This window comes from Typopeltis vanoorti, chromosome 3 (genome assembly GCF_054136105.1).
Source record: "Typopeltis vanoorti isolate ZY-2024b chromosome 3, IOZ_Tvanoo_1.0, whole genome shotgun sequence".
Lineage (NCBI taxonomy): Eukaryota > Metazoa > Arthropoda > Arachnida > Uropygi > Thelyphonidae > Typopeltis > Typopeltis vanoorti.
In genome coordinates this window covers 35,184,378-35,202,569 of record NC_143551.1, presented here as the reverse complement: position 1 = coordinate 35,202,569, position 18,192 = coordinate 35,184,378, and the positions used below count along the sequence as shown (strand labels likewise).

Sequence of the window (18,192 nt, the reverse complement as noted above, 5' to 3'; positions counted from 1 at the left end):
GCACAGCTTTTGAAGAAAAGATGTACTTAGAGGATAGAATTTTAGCATGGAATGAGGAATATGTACTTTCATTCGGGCATGGTACATTCAGTGTATATGCTCGGTTTGGAAAGCCGAAAATAATAATCTCACAGGTCATCCACTTGGCATTCTTATAATGCCGAAAGATGTCAGTTGAGAATGGCTTGGTGGTGGAAGAGATATGCACAAGATTGCGAATATATTTTCCATTCGTGTCTAAATTACTTAAGGGAGATACAAACTTCACAGTATATTTGGAAGGATCACTAGTGTGGAAGAGGTTCAGTGTTTGGAGGGTGGTTGGGATTATCTAGCATTCTGGTGGGCATGTAAACAATTTGCATGAGGTAATTTGTGATGGCAAATGTCTCAGAATCTTCACCTACTTGGTCTTTGTAGTTGGAGAAGGGAAAGGCAGTTGGTATTGTGTACATTGAAATTGCCGAAGAAGAAAACCTCACTGCTAGGAAAGTTGGATTGAAAGACATCAACTTGCAAAAGAGAGAAAGTGAAAGAGCTCTGAATAGTTGGTAGCATTGGGTGAGTGATAGACAGCATATGAATTTGACAACATGGGGCAGAGAGATTTTCAGCTGAAGTAGATTGTGATTGGGGGATTCTAAGTTGAATGCTCTCTGGCATTGTATGCACAAATGCCATCCTTGAGTCGAAAGGAGTCGAAGAGTGTGTATTTGAGAAAGTTGAGATGGGTGGTGCTTGGAAATTCTGAAATTTTGGTTTCTGTCAGCAAAAGCAAGTGGAGTTTTGCTGACTGGAGATGGAAGTGGACACTGTTGAAGTTGGAGCAGAGATCATTTCTAGGCACATGATTCTGTCCAGTCAATAGGAAGAATTTTGCCAAAATTGTCAGTAAGTGTCCACCATATTCATCTTTATACATTCCACAATAATGGGCCATCTTATCTCTATAGTCTGAATCAGGAGATTTTTCAGGAGTAGCATATGATGCTGCTGTTATAGAGGATGGCGAATGCTGTATCATGTTATTTATTTCTTCCAAAAACTTGTTCTTCTGTTAAAAAAAAAAAGGGGGTAGTGGGGAGCTGATGTTAAAGATCAGACATTATGGAGACAAAAAAACATTTTGGAGTAGTAATTACTTATTATTATTACGTAACACCCCCAAGGAGTGCAAAGACTCTGCAAGGGAGGACACCTACTCTACAGCTTTCAGTCTCCATCACTTAATCCACCAACTACACCAAATTCCAATACCATCATCATCATCTACACCAATGCTATCTACTGCCTACTACCACCATCACCACTATTTTTTTTTTCTTCTGTGAATTGTGTATTCTCAAAGTTGATTTGTCTCTATGTGGGATGAAAAACCCAAGTTTCTGGGAGAAAAAACCCTACCACCTCCGTATAAGATCAGGTAACTCACCTTTTATCGAAAAAAATCCATATAAAGATTCCTCTCATCATGATCAGAATCAAACTTATACCTTTTCTATTCAAAGGGTGCAACATACCATCGTTCTTCTAATTGCTCTTAAAAGGTGCTAATTTTTATTAGTGCCTCTGTTGTGCATTAAGAAAATAATGACATTTTGACCACAGTATTCAGGTCGTCAAGAAGACATACATATTCACAGGACACAAGCTACATGATTTCTACACAAAAGCAAGATAAATCTAAATGTTTGTTAATTGTATATCCTAGCCTTACCTCTGGTAGAAAAAAAAAATTTTAATAAAAATAAGCTAAAAATATTACAAAATAAAATATATACAAAATTAAAAATTAATTCTCAAAATAAAATAAACTTTTTATGCTATAATAATATAATATGTTATAATAATACAGTATGATAATATACAGATGACTGGAAAAAAATATTGTAGCGGATCTACATTAAACTATTTCTATAGTCCTCTCATATTAAAGTTTTCTTCTGTTTGGAATTGTTCTAGATGCTGTATGGATTAAAGATAGCTCTTCTAGATTCTTGGAATTATTAATCCATCATTCTTGTTTAGATTTGGATGATGTTTCAGCATCTCACAGGCTTCTTTGAACTTTCTTGCAAACCAGGTTTTGGTGCGGCGTAGGGACTTGGTTCCTTTCCAGTTGATTCTGTAACATGTTTAAAGTGCATGGTCTGTGACAGGCCTGTTTTACCATAGTGAAGGAATTTAATGTGGCATTTATGTCCATCTTTTCTTATTGGGATGGTGTGCCTGTTTCCCCTATATGTATAGGGTTTTCTATATAGGGTAGGCTACAGGTGAATTTTGTAAACCTCTGGGTGGGTAAGGTATTGAAGGAGATCTTTGGATGAGCTTAGTAAATTGCTTAATTTTGTACGAGGTTTGAAGTTTGCCTTAATATTGTATTTGTGTAGTGTTCTATCTATTTTTTCTGATATGTCCCTAATGTATGGTATGACATTCTTGTAATCTTTTTTGCTTTTAATGGTATTTTTGTGGATGATCTTGAACTGATTTTTTATTGTAGTCATTTTTTATAAACATGTGGGTAATAATTTCATATTCTTTGTTCAGCGCCTGCTCATTGGAGAAAATTGTTAGGGCTCTATGTTGGAGGGTGCTGATGACCTCTAGTTTTTGTGTCAGATGGTGGTATGAATTTTTATGTATGTATTTACCTGTGGGTGTAGGTTTGTAGACCGTGAAGGAAAGGCAACTTGAGGGGAAGACGTCTGACACGTGTCTAGAAAAGGAAGAGAGTTATTGTGTTCAGTCTCGATGGTAAATTGGATATGTTTGTGTTGTTTATTCAGGTGGCTTAGGAATGTATTTAATGTTTTGTGGCTGTGAGGCTAAATGGTGAAAATATCATCAACATATCTAAGCCATACTTTGGGCTCAAGATTCTGAGCCCAAAGTATGGCTCAAGTCTTCCATGTAAAAGTTAGCTATGGGGGGAAGTGGTGAGCCCATGGCCATACCTTCTTTTTGGATGTTGGTAAATGTTATTTTGCCATGCAAAATATGTGGGCATAGAGGACCGTGATATCAGGCAAAAATATATTCTGTATGAGAAGAATAGTATCATTGATCGGGACAGGACATTAGTGAAAAGGACATCTATGTCAAAGCTGACTAATAAATATTCATCATTGATTGCGATGTTTCTAATTTTGTTTATGAAGTGTTGTGTATTTTTTGTATAGGAGGGGGGAGGATGACCTACCAACTCATTGAGTGTAGTTGCTAGTTTCTTGGCTAAGTGATAATTAGGGCTGTAGATTACTTCATATTGGTCATCGTTGTGTGATTGTTTTGTATTTTAGGCAAGCCGTAAATTCTGGAAGTGCAGGCATAATGCGGTATTAGCTTTTTAATCGTTTCCTCTAGCCATTTGAAAACAATAGCTCTTTCTTTTCTTGACATGTCACAAGTCTTCTTTCAGGCTGCCTTTCCTTCACAGTCTACCGCAAACCTATATACACAGCCAATCTTCTTCTTCTTCTGCAGCTTCTCCCACTTAAGTGGGGTCACTGTTTATAATGAGTCTCCTCCATGCCTTCCTGTCTTGAGCCGTCGCCACATCCAAGTTCTTCAGCCTCAAGTCCTCTTCTACCAGCTCCCTCCATCTCTTCTTTGGCCGCCCATGCTTCCGCCTTCCTTGCACATCCATCTGCATGACCCTTCTTCCCACATATTCATCCTCCCTCCTCATCACATGACCAAACCATTTCAACCTTGCCTCCTGTATTTTCGCTCGTAAGTTTGTGACTTTCGCTGTTCCCCCGACATAGTCATTTTTCAGGTGATCCTTTCTGGTCACACTGCACATCCACCTAAGCATTCTCATCTCTGCTACTTCATCCTGCTCATGTTATTTTTCCTCAAGACCACAGTTTCTATAGCATATGTCATAGCTGGCCTCACTACTGTCCTATAGATTTTGCCTTTCAGATTGATCAGCACCCTCTTATCGCATAACACTCCAGCCATCTCCCTCCAGTTCCTCCAACCCGCTTGTATCCTGCATCCCACTTCCTTCTCAGCTCCTCCATCTTCTTCCACTGTTGAACCTAAGTATCTAAAGTCTCTCACCTTCCTGATGACATTTCCTTCCAGCTCCAGATCTGTCTCCTGGCTGCTCTCCACTGTGCAACACATATACTCTGTCTTACTTCTGCTCAGTCTCATACCTCTCTCTTCCAGTACTTTTCTCCATTTTTCCAGTTTAGTTCCTGCTTCTTCTCTTGAATCTGCACACAGCAAAGTGTCATCTGCATACAACATTGTCCAAGGCACATCTTCTCTCACCTCCTCTGTTACCACCTCCATCACAATATTAAACAGAAACCGACTTAATGCTGACCCTTGATGCAAGCCAACTGTTACTTCAAAACTTTCTGTCTGTCCCAGACAGGTCCGAACACTTGTCTTCACATTTCTGTACATTTCCCGCAACAACCTGCCATATTTCTCCGGCACCTTCTTCTTCCTCAAACACCTCCAGACTTCTTGCCTTGGCACGCTATCGTATGCTTTCTCCAGATCAATAAATGCCAGATGTAGCTCCCTTTGTTTCTCTCGATACTTTTCCATCATCTGCCGTAACCCAAAGATAGCATCTGTTGTTGATCTACCAGGCATGAAGCCAAATTGTTCCTATGCAATCTCCACCTCCTTCCTCAATCTACCATCAAGAACCCTTTCTAGGATTTTCATTGTGTGGGACATCAACTTTATTCCTTTGTAATTTTTACAGTCTTGTGCATCCCTTTACCCTTGTAGATGGGGACAAGAGTACTCTCCCTCCATTCCTCGGGTATATTTTCCTGCTGGCAAACTTTCATGAACAGGTCCCACAACAGGTCAATTCCCTCTTCCCCCAGTGCCTTCCATGCCTCCACTGGAATCCTGTCTGAGCCCACCGATTTTCCATTCCTCATCCTCTTCATGGTCTCTGTCACTTCCACTCTACTGATGTTCTGCACCATCTCCTCTGTGAGTCCTTGCATTTTCCTCATTCAAAAGTCCATCAAAGTATATTTTCCATCTGTTTCTTATGTCCACATCCCTCCATAATACTCTTCCTTCAGCGTCTTTGATCTGCCTCACATGTAAGATGTCCTTTGCTGCTTTATTTCTACATTTCACTCATTGATAAATTTTTCTCTTTGTTTCTAATTGATCATACAGATCTTGATATGCCATGGCTTTCGCCTGTGCCACAATTCTCTTGGCTTCTTGCTTTCTCTTTCTGTACACCTCTCTGTCCTCTTCCACTCTTGACTCATCCCACTTCTGTTTTGCCTTCCTCTTAGCTGTCACTGCTTCTTGTACATTATTATTCCACCACCAATCCCCCCCCCTTCTGCTCTCTAATCTTTCCAGATGGCTCACCAAGCACCTCGATTGCACAGCTCAGGATTACTTTTGAATTATGTTTTCAATACATACATAAAAATTCCATACCATACATTAGGGACATATCAGAAAAAATAGAACACTACAGAAATACAATATCAAGGCAACCTTCAAACCTCGTGCAAAATTAAGCAATTTACTAAGCTCATCCAAAGATCTTCCATACCTTGCTCACCCAGAGGTTTACAAAAATTGAGTGCATCTGAGTATTTCTGAGGTTTGATGGCTCGTAACACCACTTTTTTTTTTGAGTAATACCATAAAATTATATCTTCTTCTTCTTCTTCTTCTGCAGCTTCTCCCACTTAAGTGGGGTCACTGTTTGTAATGAGTCTCCTCCACACCTTCCTGTCTTGGGCTGTCACCACATCCAAGTTCTTCATCTTCAAATCCTCTTCTACCAGCTCCCTCCATCTCTTCTTTGGCCGCCCACGCTTCCGCCTTCCTTGCACATCCATCTGCATGACCCTTCTTCCCACATATTCGTCCTCCCTCCTCATCACATGACCAAACCATCTCAACCTTGCCTCCTGTATTTTCGCTCCTAAGTTCGTAACTTTCACTGTTCCCCTGACATAGAATACCATAAAATTATATATCAATGGAAAAATAATTTAATCAAGAATGTAATGCAACAAAGTTTGTTCAATTATCTGTATTCTATGAAAAGTTATAGCCAAATAACCAGAAAAAAGAATAACCAGAAAGCCAATCAGATGTCATCTTGTTAAATACAGTAAATCAAGTGGATATTAAATCCAGCATTATTACAAAGCTGAATGTAGAAACAATGAAAGTTTCATACGAAATTTGAAATATGTAAAACTATAGAAATACTTTAATGCAGTTCCATTATAATTTTTTTTTTCCAGTTATCTGTATATTATTATACTTATATGTATAAAACATTTATTTTATTTTGTGAATTAATTTTTAATTTTGTATATACGAGGGTGGTCTGAAAAGTTCTCGGCCTAACAATGTAAAAACGAATCTGTAATTTCGAAATTATATTTATTTTTCAACATAATCTCCCTTAAGACTAATACATTTATTCCAGCTATGCTCCAGCGCCATTATCCTGTCCCTGTAGTAGTTCTCAGTAAGATCTGCAAAATACCCCTCTACAGCTGCAATCACCTCTTGATTTGAAGAAAAACGCTGACCAGATCTAGGAATATTATTCCTAGATCTGGCAAAGCCAAATCTAGGAATAATATTCCCTGGTTATTGTTTTACCACTTTCAAGATAATTAATAAACAAAATGCCTTTTGCATTCCAAAACACTGATTCCATGACCTTTCCTGCTGATGGAACCGTCTTTGGCGCTGAACAGCTGGCTTCTGTCCACTGTTTTGACTACTCTTTGGATTCTGGTGTGTAAATGGTGAATCTAAATCGCATCCATAGTAATAAATTGATGCTCAAAATCAGTTTAATTCTTGTTAAAACTCTCCAAGCACTGTTCGGAGATTTTCATGCGAGTGCGTTTTTTATCTGCTGTGAGCAAGCGCAGCACCCATCTTGCACAAATCTGTTTCATTTGCAATTCTTCCTGCAAAATATATCGTACACATTCTTTAGAAATGCCTATAGTCTCAGCAATTTCACGCACTTTGACTCACTGGTCATCCAATACCATATCGTGCACTTGATCAGTGATTTCTGGTGTTGTTACGCTTTTTGGATGTCCTTCACATGGATCATCTTCAAGGCTGGTATGGGGCCACGTTTAATCTTGGTAGCCCATTTCTTAATTGTCGAAAAGGAAGGAGAAAAGTGCCCATAAACTATTTAAAATAAAGAGCCAATAGGCTTCATTTCGGCGATGAACCTTGAGTTTCTTATTCGGTTTTAAAACAATGTGGGATTTAATATCCCCTTAATTTAAATAATGTTTTACATTGCCAAAATGAAGCCTATTGGCTCTTTATTTTAAATAATTTATGGGTGCACCTTTTTGACAACTCGTATAGCAGAGTATATAAGCTTTTCGCTATACCCGTAGTATTATACTTTGGTCTAGCTACTCACTGATAAGATCTCGATAAAGATTGAAACCGGTCTAGGTAGTGACCTCCCACCATAATGTATAACATCATACATCTCCTAGGAGATGGGTTTTACATTATGGAAAATACTAAGAATAGCGATCAGAACTTTCTCCACCTTTGCAACGAGTTGCCCTAGTTTGAACTACGTGCTTTAGCTTATGCTAGTAGTCACCGATACGTTCATAGTTACTATATTCAGCATGAAACTCTTTGATTCCAAACCTTGAGTTTCTTATTTGGTTTTAAAACAATGTGGGATTTAATATCCCCTTAATTTAAATAATGTTTTACATCGCTGAAATGAAGCCTATTGGCTCTTTATTTTAAATAATTTATTGGTGCACCTTTTTGACAACTTGTATAGCAGAGTATATAAGTTCTTTTCGCTATACCCTTACTATTATACTTTGGTCTAGCTACTCACTGATGAGATCTCAATAAAGATCGAAGTAGTGACCTCCCACCATAATGTATAACATCACCCATCTCCTAGGAGATGGGTTTTACATTATGGAAAATACTAAGAATAGCAATCAGAACTTCCTCCACCTTTGCAACGAGTTGCTCTAGTTTGTACTACGTGCTTTAGCTCATGCTAATAGTCGCCATTACATTTATAGTTACTATATTCGGCATGAAACTCTTTGATTCCGAACCTTGAGTGCCCATAAACTTTTATGAACTTCAAATGAATTTCTTTTGCTATTAAACTTTCTTTTATAAAGAATTTTATAACAGCACAATACTCAATTTTATCATTGTTGAGATTGTATTTGGTCATTCAAACATAATTAAAATGATATATATATTGATCTTTAGTTGACCATTTATTTATAAACATCTAATGCCAACAAGTTTTTCCAACAGCCATTCAGCTTCTTCAGGGCTTATAACAGTAAGAGAAAACTCAAAGTGGCTAGTATAAAGAAAATGGATTAACACTATCCTAGAATATTGGGTGCTTATAAGTGGCCAATATTATATGAATAAAAAATAATGTTATGGAGCACTTAAAAAAGAGTATTTATGGGTTTCTCCATGATATTAATCCTTTTGAGAATTGCATCTGTTTTACTTGATGAAATTAAAATAGGAAATCACTTTTAAAATGATGAGCACATATTTACGTTAACATATTCAAAAGCACCACCCTCAGGCTACTCCTTCCTTTTTCATGTCATTGTTAACATCTTATAGTTATCATCTCGAAGTATCTCAGCATTTTACTCAGCAAGCATTCTATGAAGGAGGATATAAAAGAGTTGTTAGAAGAGACAAAACTGAAGAGCAAGAAATCTCCTATCACGTTATGATAGAGGTGAACAGAGAAAGAGGACATTGATAGCCAGTGAGTATAAGTAGATTGTGCGAAAGAAATTATATAGAATTTCTGGTTCTGTGGTCTCTGTTTGACAGAAAGAAGGATTTGTACAATGTTGATGACCGCATCCAAATTGTTTTGGTGTTAAGTATCTGGAGAAAGCTTTGGTCACCAAGCATGTTGAAGTGCAAATCCAAGGAAACATTTCTCAGCAATTAAGGTGGAAGCAAGTGAGTTTGCGTGAAGGCACCCATGAAGCGAGTGAGTGTGAGAAATCTAGGTGGGGGACTAAAGGGATGCTGCAGTTTCTATATACTAATGCCAGAAGTATGAGGAGCAAGAGGGGGAGTTTTTAGCATTGGTTAGTGCAACTTCACCAAAAGTTATAGGCATTAGTGAGACTTGGCTAACAGCAGATGATGTAGTTACATGGATTTTTGAATGCAAAGGGTTTAGTATTTTCAGGAAAGATAGATGGGATGGGGGAGGAGTACTGCTGATGATAGCAAATGAATTGCAACCAAAAAAGAATAGGAGAGAGGTGGGAGGGTAGCTGTTCATTTGAAGCAACCTGGTGTAAGATTAAGGTCATTAAGACAAAATATACAGTTGGTTGTTGCTATAGACCAGGGAATTCCACAGATGATATGGAAGACATGCAGCACCAAATTAGTACAATCAGTACAGATCGAGTGATTGTTATAGGGGACTTTAACTAAGAGATATAGACTGGAAGGAAGAAAGATCACATGGCAGGAAGAAATAGAACAGAATAGAATTTATACACCTGCTGAGAGATAATTACTTAAGACTGCATGTGATGGAGGGAACTAGGGGTGGGAGAGTATTGGACCTGGTCATAGAATCAGAAGGTCATAGAATTATACTATAGAATTATTATATAATGGTCATAGAATCCATAACCAAGGTGACCACATCGACTCTAATTGATGAAAGTGACCATGCGGTACTGACTTGAGAAATTGTAAAACATGGGGAATATTCTATCAAGAAAGGATATTTGTGAAAGTACAAGACAGGTGATTGTGATATAATTAGGAAGAAGCTGAAATCTGTATCTTGGCATAAAACGCTGCAGGGTAAGTAGTTAGTAGTGCACTGCAGAGTAAGTAGTTAGTAGTGCATGGGATATTGAATTGAATCTAGTTGGCAGATATATTGTGCTTGGTTCACAAATTTAATGCTCCTGTAAAATTAGTGATATTTGTCTGTTTTTATTGTGTTTTCCCTTAGAAAATTAGTGTTTTGTAGTATACTAGTATATATTTTAATGTTTTTTTAGTGTATTTAGTATTTTATCACATTTTTATTAAGATATTTCAATATTTAGTATACATTTAAAATGGCATCAAAAAAAGACAAGAAGTGTGATGCTAAAAAAAAGCACCACAGGCAAGAACAGGAAGGTTATCCCTGCTAAAGACGTTATTACAGACATGGAGGAGGTTAATGAAAATGAATTAAACTCCAAAATAGCAAAATCGAAGCAGATCATCAGAGAGATGATGCAGGAATTGCAAAACGTCGAGAAGTGTTTAAATGAACAGAAGGAGAAAAAGAAAATTTTTGAATGCAAAGGGTTTAGTATTTTCAGGAAAGATAGATGGGATGGGGGAGGAGTACTGCTGATGATAGCAAATGAAACAGTAAAATAAGAAATAACAAAGCAAGGAAACTTGTAAGTCAGGAAATAATGGAAATCAGGTAAGTGGCATTGTTAGTAAAAAGAAAGAAGTTATTTGATATGGTGACTCTATAAAAAAACATGCTATAGATGAGCGAGTTATAACATCGAGTTTTTCTGGAGCGAAAATTAAAAATATAAAGGAAGCAATTCAAAAATAGAAAAGTAAATGAAATGAAATGAAATTGTAGTTGTAGTAGGTACGAACGACTTAACTGGTGATAAGTTCAGTATGAGAAAGGGTTGTTGGAAGAGGCAAGGGTGAAGAGTGAGAAGGTGAAAATCATCAGTATTTTACCATACTATGATAAAAATGAATTAAGAAGAAGGGCTATGATGGCAAACAATTAGATGCATAGGCTGTGTAGAAGGAATGGATGCGAGTTTTTGGATGTGTGGAATGAGTTTGAGGGAAGATTGGATTTGTATAAGAGGGGTGGCCTGCACCTGAATGTGCTTAGTATCAGGAATTTAGAAAAACTAATAACTGGTATTAGACCCAACACAGAGAGTCAGAGAAAGTAAATTATGAATGGAGGAATGGTGTGAATGTGAGTGTAGGAGTGACAGTGAGCGGACCCATCAAACATGTGCAAAGATGTATACATATGTAAGGCATTAGAAAAGAATAGAGATCTGCAAGTTGTCCAATTGTGTTGGACAACTTGTAGACAAGACTACAAAAGAACAAACAGGTAGATTATTATGTCTGTACACAAATGCTAGGAGTATCAGAAACAAAGGTGTGGTTTGTTGCCTTAGTCAATACATTGCAACCTCAGATTGTAGGTATTAGTGAGACCTGGCTATCAGGATCAGACCTACTAACTGGTATCGAGTGTCATGCGTACAGTATTTTTAGAGAGGATAAGAGAGGAGAGGGCTTGCTGCTAATGATATCAGATGACTTGAATCCAGTTAGAGTTGAGAACCATGATTGTAGTACTACTACTAACAATATTTCATGTGGCAGTGAATTCGAAGCCATCTGGTTTAAGGTGGAACTAACAAGATCAGTTACATAGTGGGCTGTTGTTACAGACCTGGTAGATTGGTTGCTAGTGATGAAGAAATGCATCACCAAATGGAAATGATGAACGCAAAAAAAAAAAAGTAGTCATAATGGGAGACTTTAATTATCCAAATATTGATTGGATAGCAGAAGAATCTCATGAGAAGAATGAAAATGCATTTATTGAGGTGTTCAAGCATTCCTCAAGCAGAATTTGACCGAAGGATCTTGAGGGCAAAGAGTGTTAGATTTGATTATAGTATCAGAGGGTGTTTCAGTTAAAGATGTCACTATTCTGCCTCCAGTTGGTGACAGTGATCATGCGGTACTCACTTCGGCAGTGACTAAGTTTATGAATGTTCCATTCAGAAAAGGTTATATGCTGAGCAGGAAATTATGACCAACTGAGGAGTATACTGAGTTCAGTGGAATGGGATCAGTTGCTTCATGGAAAGAATATTGACAGTGCATAGAAAGCATTTAAAAAATGTTTAAATGATGCAATATTAGAATATGTCCCAAGAGTTCGAAGAATAAATAGGATAAAACTCAAATGGATGTGTAGTCTTATCAAGCAAGAGATTCGTAAGAAAAGGATGATGTGAAAGGAATACCGTGTGCATAAGGATGACGTCCGTTATGAACATTATAAACAGCAAGCTAGACTAATCACAAATACTGTACAGAAAGCAAAGTCTGACTATGAAAAGAAACTGGTTCGGAGTGCTAAAGACAACTCACAAGAATTCTATCAATATGCTGCAAGTAAAAGAAAGGATGAATATGAAAGAATAACTCTTCTAAAACCAGATGGCGTGAGGTTTACAGATGCAGAATAGGTTGTTCAGTTAATGAGTGCCCATTTTGTTAAAAGCTGTCAACCTGGTATACGCAACATTGAGCTATCTGTTACCTCTTCGCTAGATGAAGAAATGCAGATGTATGAGGACGAGTTATTAGGAATGTTGTACAAATTGAATAAGAATTCAGCAATAGGGACTGATGGAATATAGGGACTGAAGGAATGAAAGGAGTGTATGGTAATTCCATTGCACAAGAGTGGTGCAAAGACCGATGCGTCCAACTCTTGAGCAATTAGTATCTCAGTAGTGGTGGTGAAGATTTTGGAAAAATTGGTTAGGACTGACATTCAGAAATGGATTGACAGTGAATCTCTACTTTACAATGAACAACATGAGTTTACTAAGGGAAGGTCATGTTTTAGCAACTTGCTCACATTCTATAACAATGTTACCATTGAACTAGATAAGGGGGAATGGATACACCATGATACTTTTAGATGTTGCTAAGGCTTTTGACAGAATACAGCATGGTAGACTGTTGCATAAATTGGAAAAACTGGGTTTGGGTATTAGAATATTACCATGGATAAAAGAATGACTGACTGACAGATATCAAAAAGTGGTATACAGGGGATCTGAATCTGCAAGGTTTAAGATAACGAGTGGTGTACCACAAGAATTAGTGCTTGGTCTACTGTTATTCAATCTGTACATTAATGATATGGGGAAGGATTTGCCAAGCGACATAGAGCTATTTACTGATGATCCAAAGATAGTTAGGATAATCAGGAATGCTGCTGATATGAAGTACTTGCAGAATTATTTGAATACGCTGGAATTGTGGGCATGGTAAAATGGATGTCAGTAAATGTATAATCATGCACTGTGGAGTGATTAGATATCTAGTGTTGTATTATATTGGTGGGATTATGCTAGAAGATACTGATGAGGCTAGGGATCTTGGAGTGTTAGTAGATAGGAAGTTAAAGTTCAGGGACATTTGGCAAAGATTGCAAATACAACTTAAAAGATAATTGCAATGCTGAAACGAACGTCCACATGTAAAGATAAGGATGTTATTTTGACTCTTTACAAGGCCTTGATAGGATCTCACTTGGACTATTGTGCACAGGTCTGGTTTCAATTGTGATTCTGATATACTGGAGAGTGTTAAAAATTATATCAGGATTGTGTGGATAGATTGGGTCTCCCATGATGAATCTTTGGACTCCATGGAGATGCCTGTGTAATAATAATAATTTTGGTTATCTTGCTAGCACCAGTTATTTTAAGATAGTATTTTTTGTAATTTTTCTGTTTTACCACTTTTCCATTTATGCTTTCCATCTGTTTCATTGAGATTAATATGTGCATTTCCACACAGATATGTTTCCCTATTGCAAAATTTCCTTTTGTTGTTGTTGAAAATACTGCAGCTTCAACTCAATATTTCTGATAGCTATAACATGTATAATTTTTTCTAGACAGCACAGAAAGATGACTACATTCAAAAACTAAAGGAATCCCATGAAAAATTTCAACAAGAGAAGCAATATAAGATTGAGTCATTACAATCAGCATTGGAGTTAAAAACTAATACTTGGGAAAAAGAAAGGCAAGATCTTCAAGCAAAAGTTGTAAGTATATTTATGTTGATATTTTATGAAATTTGTTAATTCATTAATTAATTACCGAATGCAATACATACCATACTTCATGAGTAGTGCACTTTGAAGCAATTCACTGAGAATTGTTTCCTCTTAATCTGCTATACCATACGTGGAGACATTCCATGTAGTGTGGTATGTAAGGAACACTTTAGAGATCACATTATGGTTAGGAGACAGTGCATTTGTGTGGATGTCTAATCTCTTATTGCATGTCACTGCAGATAGCACATATCTGTATATACAGTCGGGTCTCTTTTTATATGGTAGATACGTTCCACCAAAAACGGCATATAAAAAATCACACAAAAAAGACCTAACTTACGTTGAAAAATTAGGGATACGTTGCATAATTTTCTAAAACCACATAAAACCAAAGCAATGAATTAAAATAAACCTAAAATCCCATTAAAAAGTTTATAAAAATTCAGGAAAATAAGAATGCCTGATTGAGTTTCTTTTAAAGCTTTATTCATTTAATTTTATTAAAAAGTAACTTTTTTTTTTTTTACATTTTTTCATCAGAATTATCGTCGCTATTAGACAATATTCGGCAACATTTGCAAACTGGTGCGAAATCACTTTCATCACCAGAAGAGATAATCAGCGCATCAGATCTGTATGATAAAGGCAATGGTTCTTCACAAACAGCATTAGCTTTAACTTCGTTCTGTGCTGATTTTTTCTTCTGACAATGTAATCAGTGATTAAACTTTGCGATGATGATTTTACTAATTTTTTTATAAGCTCGTGATATCCAGACAAACAGTTCTTCAGTTCACGTTGGAATTTAATGGCTTGTTCAGAATTTGTGTCGTGAACAAGAAAATGATTTTCCAATTTATTTCACAGTTCAAGACTTTCTCGCATTATATTTGCAGTGAGTGGGAAAGGATTTTTCTTCCGCTTCACTATCGTTTTCTACATCTTCGACGATATCTAAAGTTAATCAATATCCAATAACATCATCGTCACTTGAGGCATTATCCACAAGCAATTCTTCTACATCATTCTGACTAAATGCATCAAAATCTTCTTCACCAATTTCATGTGCCAAAGTAATGATTTCAGCTGATAATGTAGATGTTTGGATGGTTGCACTGTTTACAACACATCCATGCCAAGCTGCTTTCCAGCTGGCATTTAAAGTTTGTGGTCTTATTTCAGCGATACCAGATGCAACATGATTTAAGCAGTCCAAAATAGAAATTTTTTTCCAAACGTCAGTTACTGTTAATCATTCATTTTCTAGTTTATCCAATATAAATTGAAAAGTGTGCTTAACATAATGTTTTTTAAAAGTAGTGATTATGCCTTGATCTAATGACTGAATAATGCTTGTTGTATTGGGTAGAAAAAACACTAGCCACATTTGGATGTTCTAAATGCAAATGACATGGTGCATTGTCAACAATTAATAAAACTTTAAAATCAAGAGCTTTTGCTTTATATAAGTTTCCACTTTTGGTACAAAGCAATGATTGAACCATTCAGTAAATACAATAGTTGTTATCCAGACCTTTGTATTAGCCATCCAATGTACTGGCAGCTGTTTTAGATCTTTGCCTTTTAGAGCACATGGTCTTAGAGATTGATTTACTAGGGGGAGTTTCAACATTCGATCTCCTGATGCATTGCTACAAAGTAATTACTCGATCTTTGCTTGCTTTTTTCTCAGATTTTGTGATGTAAATTCGACTAGCCATTTTCTTCCAAAACAATCCTGTTTCATCAGCGTTAAACACTTGATCGGGACGATATCCACCATCTTCAATAATTTTGACTAACTTCTCTTGAAAAATTTTGGCTGCTTCATCTGCTGCTGCAACCTCGCCTGTAATCTTCACATTATGATATTCATTCCTTTTTAAAAACCCGGTTAGCCATCCTTTGCTAGCCGAAAATTCTTTATCAGCCTGGGAAGCGGAAGTAGATGATCTAATTGCTTCATCTGTTCATAAAACTGAAGAGCCTTTTATTTAATTAAATAACCACTTATAGGAATTCTTCTTTGAGTTAATTCTTCAATCCAAATTATGAGTGCTCATTCTGTTTTTTCTAATAAATCTTCTCTTGAGTGTGATTATAATTTGGCACCTAGTTTTGTGCCAGAAATTTTCTTATTGCGACTTCATTCTTTTTAATTGCTCTTATAGTAGATTCGCCTAAATTAAAATGTTTACCAATCGCTATAGATCCCTCTCCTTTTGCTAAGCGATCTAAAATTTTGGAAATGAAAATTGCAATTTTCATTTCCAAAGAAATTGCTTTTCTTTGGTGCTTTTTTTTTCTCCATTGGGCCAAATTAAATCTTTAAAATAAAAATTAGCAAAATTTAGACTTACGATAATGAAAAGACAAACACAAACGTACTCACATGCAAAAATTAAACTTCTCGGACACTCACTGCTTACACGTTAATCACGTTACGCCAGAATGTGCTGCAACACGCTGTTCATTATGTACAACGGTACATAACCTTTGAAGTTATGCACCGTACAACTTCAAAACCGCATAAAAAGAGACCAGAGTGGTTATTAATAACTTCACTTGTTTTTGATTAAACCTCCATTTGCAGCTACAACAGTTACTCTTAACCGTCCAAACTGCAACACTGATTTATTCTGTCACAGGTGCCACATATGATGTTCCTTGCAAGAGAATGTCAAATATAGAATCTGTTTTGGCCATCTCTGACTTAAGTTAACTTCCCCCCATTATAACATTAATCTGCTGTTACCGCTACCTCTTTCTTCCATATCTTATTGCCGAAGTTGATTTTCTGTAGGCCAGTTATGATGCTATCTTTAGTGACCAATCTTCAACAAGCATCCCATTTCCAGTGATCCTGTTGGTGAAGAAATATTGAAGTATTTGAATGATTTGCATTAGATCACTATCTACATCTGCTATCCATCATACAAGATAACCCTCTCCCAATATTTCTGATGTTTTGTAAATCATTTCTCCATCCAATCTTGTGCAATTTTCCTCTCTTATAGAACACTCTTTCTTGACCCATGATGAACTACATATCCTTTGTCATTATAACAGTGTCACATTGGACGACCTGCAGGTTTCAGTTCTTCCTTTCCATGGTCTAATTACTCTTTCTACTCTCCTGATTAAGTTACAAAAGTATTCTTAACTGGAATGAATTTTCCTTTCTCACTGTGTGTTGAGGCTTACATGTTGTGAGGACATCGTGTTGGAGGTTTAATGGAATATTTACAGCACTGCAATAAAAAAAAAGTGTGAGAAGGTTCAGGAGAGGGAGAAAGATAAGCTGTGTGTGTGTGTACGTGCACAAACACACACATACGTAAATACCCCAGCCAAGCTTTACATCTCATGTAAGCATGAATTCTCTTGCTTGCTTATGTTAATTTTGCCAAAGTGGTAACCTAAAGTATATGGCTTACCTGTTTTGTTTTTTACTGAGTTTATTGTTCTCAGACTCTGGCAGATGGGTTGGCTTTTCTCCACTATGACCTCTTTGAGTACAGAAAATTTATGACATTCTCATAAATTTAGGGATTACATACTTAAGAGACGTACAGACTTTAACTTGTTTATAACCTTATTAAAAGAAAAGCAACAATAGATACCCATTATCATTTTATGCCAGGTATGCAAACAGAGTTTGCCTCGGAAATTGTAAAAATTTGTAAAGTGAATGAGAGCTAATAAAAATATAAACTCTTTGTTCATTTGCCTTGGTATGGCATTATTAAAAGACATAAACTTTGCTCAAGAGCACTTATATTTGCCTGCTTGATTTTATGCTCCTTTCTGCATTAGTGATGAATATTACATCAGTTAAGATTTAATTTAAGAAATATATATCGTCATTAAATTCCTGATATATACCCTCAGGGGGTGTACAGGATATGATAGTACTACATGAAAAATTTACATCATTACTAACTTCCTACCTACAATTTTCTTCCAAATCAGTCTGTTACCTGTCAAAGCTACAACATTGTCAGATCTTATATTTATATATCTATCTACTAAGGCACTTTTTACCCTATCAATCCACCTATATCTTGGTCTTCCTCTGGGTCTCTTTCCTGCCAACCTGGCAGAGAATACTTGTTTTGCTAATCTTTCCTCTCCCATTCTGCTTAAGTGACCATACCATCTGAGATTAGCTCTGCTAACGCATTCCTGGATGCTGACAATGTCAAGTTCTTTCCTAATATCCTCATTTTTAATATGATATTGCC

The 18,192-nt window shown here is 36.6% G+C and overlaps 1 protein-coding gene across 3 annotated transcripts in view; it reads left to right on the top strand.

Moving 5' to 3' along the window:
- Positions 1-18,192, top strand: part of Golgin97 (Golgin 97) — a 288,071-nt gene that overhangs the window by 146,239 nt on the left and 123,640 nt on the right. For all 3 annotated transcript variants that reach the window (XM_090415540.1, XM_090415539.1, XM_090415538.1), the window contains one exon: positions 13,781-13,933. In XM_090415540.1, the coding sequence (XP_090271666.1) occupies positions 13,781-13,933 (153 nt within the window). The remainder of the gene's footprint in view (positions 1-13,780; positions 13,934-18,192) is intronic.